General features: G+C 46.6%; 1 protein-coding gene across 2 annotated transcripts in view; it reads left to right on the forward strand.

The window, feature by feature from the left end:
* The window catches only part of P4HA3 (prolyl 4-hydroxylase subunit alpha 3), a 51,506-nt gene extending 48,204 nt beyond the window's left edge, over window positions 1–3,302 (forward strand). Inside the window, exons 12-13 of one of the 2 annotated variants that reach the window (XM_012801563.1) lie at window positions 1,822–1,911; window positions 2,664–3,302. In XM_012801563.1, coding sequence (XP_012657017.1) covers window positions 1,822–1,911; window positions 2,664–2,909 — 336 coding nt within the window. In that variant the 3' untranslated portion in view covers window positions 2,910–3,302. Of the gene's footprint in view, window positions 1–1,814; window positions 1,912–2,663 lie in introns of both variants that reach the window. The other variant, XM_003780905.2, reaches the window with a different exon arrangement.
* The last annotated feature ends 4,070 nt before the right edge of the window (window positions 3,303–7,372 follow it).

The following is a 7,372-nucleotide window of genomic DNA, read 5'->3' on the forward strand; positions in this document are numbered from 1 at the left end:
CCACCTTAGGTGTATGTGGCTGGTGCCTTAGCCGCTTGAGCCACAGGCACCGAGCCTGTCCCTCTGTTTCTTATGTACTTATAGTACATGTAGCTGATTACTTGTCTGTCTTCCCTGTCACCATAGACTCCTCAAATATAAGAACTTTGTGTTTTATTCACCTACAGACTCTACACCATAGGGGTATTTGACCTGTGGCTTTGCAGGGGGGCACATGCTGATTTTGTAGGGATTTTTTTTTTTTTGCTTATTTGTGGTATGGGATATCACAAAAAACATGCATGAAACTTTTTCTTTGTTTTTTTTTTTTTTTTTTTTTTTAGAGAGAATCTCACTTTGTACTCCTGGGTAGAGTGCCGTGGTGTCATAGCTCACAGCAACCTCCGATTCTTCAGCTTAAGCCATTCTCTTGCCTCAGCCTCCTGAGTAGCTGGGACTCCAGGTGCCCAGCACAGTGTGCAGCTATTTTTTAGAGATGGAATCTTGCTCTAACTCAGGCTGGTCTTGTACTCATGAGCTCAGGTGATTTGCTGACCTTGGCCTCCTAGAGTGCTGGGATTACGGTTATGAGCCACCACTCTTGGCGTTTTTTTTTTTTTTTTTTTTTGCTAATCAGCTTTTGTTAGTGTTTGTGTATTTAATGTGTGGCCCAAGACAACTCTTTTTCTTCCAATGTGCAGCAGAGAAAAAAAATGTTTGGACACAGCTGTGCAGCAGCTAGTTCTCTTCATCATTAATTCAGTCAGCAGTGAGAGCTAGAGGTCTGAGGGTAGAGGGAAAATCTCCAGGAGCACACAGAGAGGTCAACAGGTGGGCAAAGTGCTGCAGTAAGAGATGTGGAAAGGGTAGGCACCGAGAGCCAGGAAGCAGGAGGTTTGCTTAACAAATCAGCATTTCCTCCAAATTTTAGATCAACCAACTCTTTGGCAGCCTTTTCCTGATTCAGGAATGAAACGAAGATAAGTAAACGAGATCACACCTTTAAAGCATGTAGCATGATCCTGGCGTGGACTGTCCTAAGCATTGATAAATAAATGCTCGGTACCTCTGGATGCTCAGGCATTTCACGTCTCTTCTAGGCTTGGGAACACAGAGGCTGCCAGTGCATCCTGGCAAGCTCTTCATTACTAGGGGGCTCTGTCTACTTCTAAGGGCCAAGGTTAAAGTCAGACTATAGGAAGTGTATAATTAAAAAAACCGTGAAGGTCGGGGGAAGGAGAAAAGGTAGGATTTGGTGTCAAAACACCTGGGCTGGAGGCCTGTCTTTGCTTCTCACTCGCATTATTTAAAGTCCTGAGCTTCAACTTCTTTGCTAGAGAAATGCGGATTCTGATAACACCCATTCCATTAGCGGCAGTGCCTAAAGAAAGATGAGCTTCTGAGTGAATGAAATTCTTGTGGTTTTGGTGGGCATTTCTCCTCGGTGACTGTCATGTTCACCTTTCTCCTAGGGCTCACCACGCTGTCTCGTCTGCTCTATTTTATGTCTGTCTCTTGTGAGCTCCTTGAGAGCAGAACTGGACGTGATTTGTGTCTGTATCTCCAGGGCTTGGAGCAGAATAGACCCTCTATGTGACCTATGCATGAAAAGTAAATGGCAACTCATACAATTCATGCCACGTTATGCAAGCTTTGCCCCCAGACTGCATGCAGAGGTGTCTTGTTAAATGGCACATACACATTTGTTCTTACCCTGTCCTTTCTGAGGACGTGAAACCCCTGAGAATCCAGAGGTACCGAGCATTTATTTATCAATGCTGAGGATGGTCAACACCAGGGCTGACCGTCCCTGGGCCTGGGCCTCTTATTTTCAGAATGCAGCACTGTTTTGGTGGAACCTGCACAGGAATGGTGAAGGGGACAGTGACACCCTCCATGCTGGCTGCCCTGTCCTGGTGGGAGATAAGTGGGGTAAGTTCTGCCTTTCTGGGCATGAGGAGGGGGTGAGGGGTGCAGAGTAAAGTGAAACGAGGGGTGGGCAGGCCTAGCAGAGCCTTCTCATTCCAAAACCTCATTGCTGTGCTGTATCACGTTGAGATGATCAGACCAACAAATTGGGAGCCCGTAAAGGGCAGGGATCATATCACAGAGCAGGTGTCAACAGGTTTTTGACTTGACCAGACCAGTGAGTAGGAATATGGTGCTCTGTGCTCTACCCCAAGGAGAGGACCTTTATACCACCACCTCTACCATTTGGTGCCTTCCCACGAGGAGGCAGTCACACAACAAAGAGATGAGTAAGCCGCAGATGGACAGGTTTATGCCCTATATGTGTTCAGCTGCATTTAGCTCTGAAGACAGAGACGTGGAAGAAGGGCTCTTGTGCTAGGGTAGACACTGCTGGCAGATGCCACTGCTTTTCCCCTCATCACTCTGGAATGGTTGTGGGGGAGGTGAGCTTTCACAGTGAAGGCTGAGTGACTTAGTTCAAACATGTTTGAAACTTACTTTACAGGGGGGCTTTTTCCAGAGGACAGTGCCCTCTTTGCTACTTACTTCTGCTAGGAAAAACAGCTATGGTCCATGGTAGGATGGGGACTCTGGTGGGCAGGCAAGTTGCCCGGAGTGCAGAGTGTAGGCGGCACTAGGGCTGTGGCTGCAGACTAGTGTTGCTACCCTGTCCTGCTGATCCTGCCCTCTTCCTCCTCTCTGTCCTCTCCCAGTGGCCAACAAGTGGATACATGAGTATGGACAGGAATTCCGCAGACCCTGCAGCTCCAGCCCTGAAGACTGAGGCACTGGTGGAGTACCATGGCTTTCCAGGGAAGCCAGGAGCCAAGAACTGGGGTGGGAGAGGAGAAAGGAAAAAGGCCTGGTCAGCACAGCCTGTTCCTTGCAAATGGGAGGCCAGGAAGTGTTTTCAGCAGGGTACACTCGAGAGTTTGCATTTGCTACTGATTCAGCCATGAGAGTCAGAGTGCAAGGGATGGGACAAAGGTGGGAGCAGTGGCGGCTTGAGAGGGAAGTTTCTGGAATTGAGATGCTGTCTACTGTGAACAGAACGTACCGACAGTCTCTGGAGTTTTGTCAGGAGGCTTCTGTCACTTTGAACCTTGACCACAGGACGGAGAAATAATAGTAAGGACTCTTGCAAGAGGGACTATCCCGATTCCCACGGCTTGAAGCCCTCTCCTCACTGCCTTCTGTCACAGCCTGAGTGGGGAGTATCTCCATCCTAGAGCTTACCCCATGTGAGTGGTACATCATATGATGATATTTTTAAAGTAGAAAGCAACTTTCTTTTCTTTTTATATGATGATTTTTTAATACAGTCATTAAAAATGTTTACAAATCATTTTTCCTAATTGAGAATATTCTTATAATGTTGAGTGGAAAAAAAAAAAACAAGAGTAAAGTTAGCTGTCCTTATCTCTGGGTTCCACATGTGTGGATTCAACCAATCTCTGATCAAAATAGTTGAAAAAAAACAAAAGGATGGTTGTGTCCATACTGAACGTACATAGACTTTTTTCCTTGTCATAACTATTTACAAAGGATTTACATTGTATTAGGTATTACAAGTAACTTAGAGATGGTTTAAAACATACAGAGGCTGTGCAGAGTTATATGCAAACACTACACCATTTAATGTTAATATGAGACTTGAACATCTGTGGATTTTGGTGTCCCCTGGGAATCCTGGAACAAGTCCCTAATGGTTGACATTTTATTTATGCCATAATCCTCCTTGGCTCAGCCCCTGCCGTTCTCCAGACATTGACTTCTTCAGCCCCTAGCCACATTCCAGACATTGACACTCTTTCCAGTCCTCAGAACCCACGAGCCCATCAGCACCGCTGCACTCCCATGCTCAGGCCTTGGCACCACTGCCCGCTCAGTCTCCCCAGGCTAAGATCTTCTCATCATCCCACTCCTGGCTCAGTGTCACTTTGGAGGGATTTCTCTGACCATCCTACCTTCTAGCCACTTTGTTTCATGTTAACCCATTTTATTTTCTTCATGATGCTTATCTGAATTGAAATTGTTGATTTGTTCGATTTTGGTCAGTTGCCTTCCTTGTAGGGCCAGTGTGGGGCCCACTGCGCTTTGTAAGTGCTTCTATTTGTAGCTCCCAGGTTGATGAGTTTCAATATTTATTTGCCAGGCTGCTCCACACACCCACTAGATTTTTTTTTTGAGACAGAGTGTCACTTTATTTCCCTCAGTAGAGTGCTATAGCGTCACAGCTCACAGCAACCTCCAACTCCTGGGCTTAGGCAATTCTCTTGCCTCAGCCTCCTAAGTAGCTGGGACTACAGGCACCTGCCACGCCTAGCTATTTTTTTGTTGCAGTTTGGCCAGGGCTGGGCTCAAACCCACCACCCTCAGTATAGGGGGCTGGCACCCTACCCACTAAGCCACAGGCACGCCCCCACCCCCTACTAAATTCTGTATGCCTTATTTCTCTTGATATTCCCAAAAGAGGGTCTGATTCAAAATAAGTAAGCATTTAGCACTTTTGTAAAGGCAGCCTTTGAGCACTGCATGGAGGACAGGTAGCGTTTTTTATGCTTAGGGTCTGATGAGGGGGTGGCATTTCCCAGCAGGAGGACTCATAGGGTGAGGGGCTATGTTGATGGGTAACTGTTGATATTTGGGCACTTGTACCAAGAGGACATTTCAAGTCACTGGGCTCAGGCTCCTTCACAGGGGTGTGTACTTGTCTTGCTCATAAGGAAGCCACACAGTGAAAGGTTTGGGGGGTTGGATGCTGCCCCTTCCCCTCATCAGCCTAAGAGCTCTGTGGCCCCAAGGGGAGGGTTCTGGTGTTCCTATACCAGCTTCCTCAGAGCCTTGATGAGCACTTGTCACTTCCCAGTGTTTACTCAGTGCCAGGCCCTTATTGGTATAAGGGATGGAAGGAGAATTAGATGCTGACTCTGCTCCTAGAAGTGGATACAGATCTTTGGATCATCACAAGACAATGTAGCCACAAGTGGAGATGTGAACAGGGAGCTCTGAGTTTCATGGGAAGGAAGGATGTAAGAAAGTCTTAAAGATGGGATGGTCCCTGTGTTGTGTCCAGGAGTTCCACAAAGACCACATTGTCAAACAAGCTAAATTTAAAGCAGAGTCCTTTTATTGAAGAGCCGGCCAGTGACTGCCTCAGTGTCCCAACATGGGGTTTCTGAGAGCAGCCCCGAGTGCTTAAGGGGTCGAGTTTTTAAGGCTTGGTCTGCACCCTGGTTGGCACACAGGTTGTCCAGGTTCATCCAGGCAGAGTAGCAAGCAAGCATTGTATAGAAGCAGAATTTTGCAGTTAGCCATATGTCATAAATCTTTGTTTTAATATTTTCCCCCATACATCTTAGTTTCAGTATTCTCTCTACCTGGTATTGTTTAAAAGTCACTCCGGGAATAGTTGCTACCTCCTGGTCTGTTTCCCAGGAAGTTAGCCAAGCAAGAAACTGGGAATGAACTAGAAGCAAAAAAATTAATTAGTACTTTCTCATTTATCTTGGGAGTGAACTAGACTTATTTCATTTGAAAGTTTGCAGTCTGGAAATTCGCTAGGAATTAACTGGTATTTTTCCATTATAGGCTAAGCCTAACACCTTTCTGTCTTAGCCTAGGCCCACAAGGGCTATCACCTGGAGACCAAAAGAAGGGACAGGGCTGGGCCTGGACTAGGGAGCATGTCTGTCCCTATAGTTGTGAACAGTAACACCTTACTTTTGGCCATCATGATAGTTTTCAAAAGTACTTTGCCACTCCTCTTGACCCCCACCTGCCAGGAAGGAAAGTAGAACAGGTACTGTGGAAAGTGAGGTCGGAACACAGCTGGGGCTGGATGCCCATCACCTCCCTCACCAGTGCTCTTTCCACTGAACAGCTTCCAAAGCAACCTCCCTCCACCACACCATGGCTAGAGTGGAAAGGTTTAATTCTTTTATATTTGCACTAGTCTCCAAGACCTCTGAAAGTCTGGCTAATCCTACCAGAACATGGTGTGGTTTTGGCCTCCAAACAGCATTTAGTGGGCAGATAGCTAATTCTAAATAGGACCGATTATAGCTTGGGACATTGCTTGTTTACAATTCTGTTTCTTTATTTCTTACACTGTTCTGTGGGCCTTGTTCAACCTGGGTTTCTGGCATTGTGAGCCTAACTCTAGGAAATATTCTTTACATGAATGACTTTTATCACTATCATTAGCAAACACCTATTGATCATTTACTATAGGCCAGGCTAAGTGCTAAGAACTTCAGTGCATTTGTCTCCTTTAATCCTTACAATGCAATAAGTATTATTATGCCCATTTTATGGATGAGGGAAACCGAGGCCTGGAAAGTGTAACTTGCCTGAAGTCACATAGTCACATAAAAAGTGGCAGAGGCAGGATTCAAATCTCAGTCTATCCATCACCAAAGATCTTAACTAGCCCTCCATTATCTGCATGACATGTGATTTTCCTGTCTCTACTTTGCTTCTATTGGCAATAACATCTTTCAGAGCCAACAATTTTAGGGAGAGTCTCCATTTTCCCAAATGTTCAAAAGGTCTATCCATTGTACCATTGATGTTTACAGGCAAAGAAAACCCTGTCAGATATAGATATTTATTTTTGAGACAGAGTCTCACTATGTTGCCCTTGGTAGAGTGCCGTGGTATCACAGCTCACAGCAACCTTCAACTCTTGGGCTTAAGTGATTCTCTTGCCTCCGCCTCCCAAGTAGCTGGGACTACAGATACCCACCACAATGCCCGGCTATTTTTTGGTTGTAGTTGTCATTGTAGTTTGGCAAGCCCGGGCTGGATTCTAACCCACCAGCTCCAGTGTATGTGGCAGGCACAGAGCTACATGTAGATATTTATTGAATGTACAAATGAATCATTTCAATTCCACAAGCCCACAGTGAACACCTATTGTGTGACTAGCCCCATGCCAGATGCTCCATGAGAATCCTAGGAAAGGAGGCAGCCTAAATGTAAGAGTGCAAGAATTGGATGGCATCAAGTGGAAAGCTGTGTGGTAGTCATCCTAAGGATGGTAGGAGCCGGGAGCAAGAGGAGAACCCTATGGCCAGAGAGGGCTGAGGGCTTCCACATGGGGCCCTAAGAGCAAAGGGGAAGAGAATGTGTGCCTGTGCAGGCTGGGGTGCGGCAGCCACCTCACTTGTCCCATTTCACATACAAGGGTATAGGGAGAGCTATCTGGCAGGAGGAAGCCAGAGGGTGTTGATTCTGGGGGACTCTTGTCCAGCAATGCTGGGAGCAGCACAAACTGTCTTTTCATGGAACCACTCAAAGAGTGCCCTGTTTGGGGGCCTTCGCTGTCGAGCCAAAAGGCAAAGGAGCCTGTTGGGGGAGGAGGGTTGAGGTGGGCAGACAGGGGCACTGGGCTGCAGGGTGCAGTGTCCTCAGTGGAACC

This window comes from Otolemur garnettii, unplaced genomic scaffold (genome assembly GCF_000181295.1).
Source record: "Otolemur garnettii isolate 467f Iridium unplaced genomic scaffold, OtoGar3 scaffold00001, whole genome shotgun sequence".
In the NCBI taxonomy this organism is placed as follows: domain Eukaryota; kingdom Metazoa; phylum Chordata; class Mammalia; order Primates; family Galagidae; genus Otolemur; species Otolemur garnettii.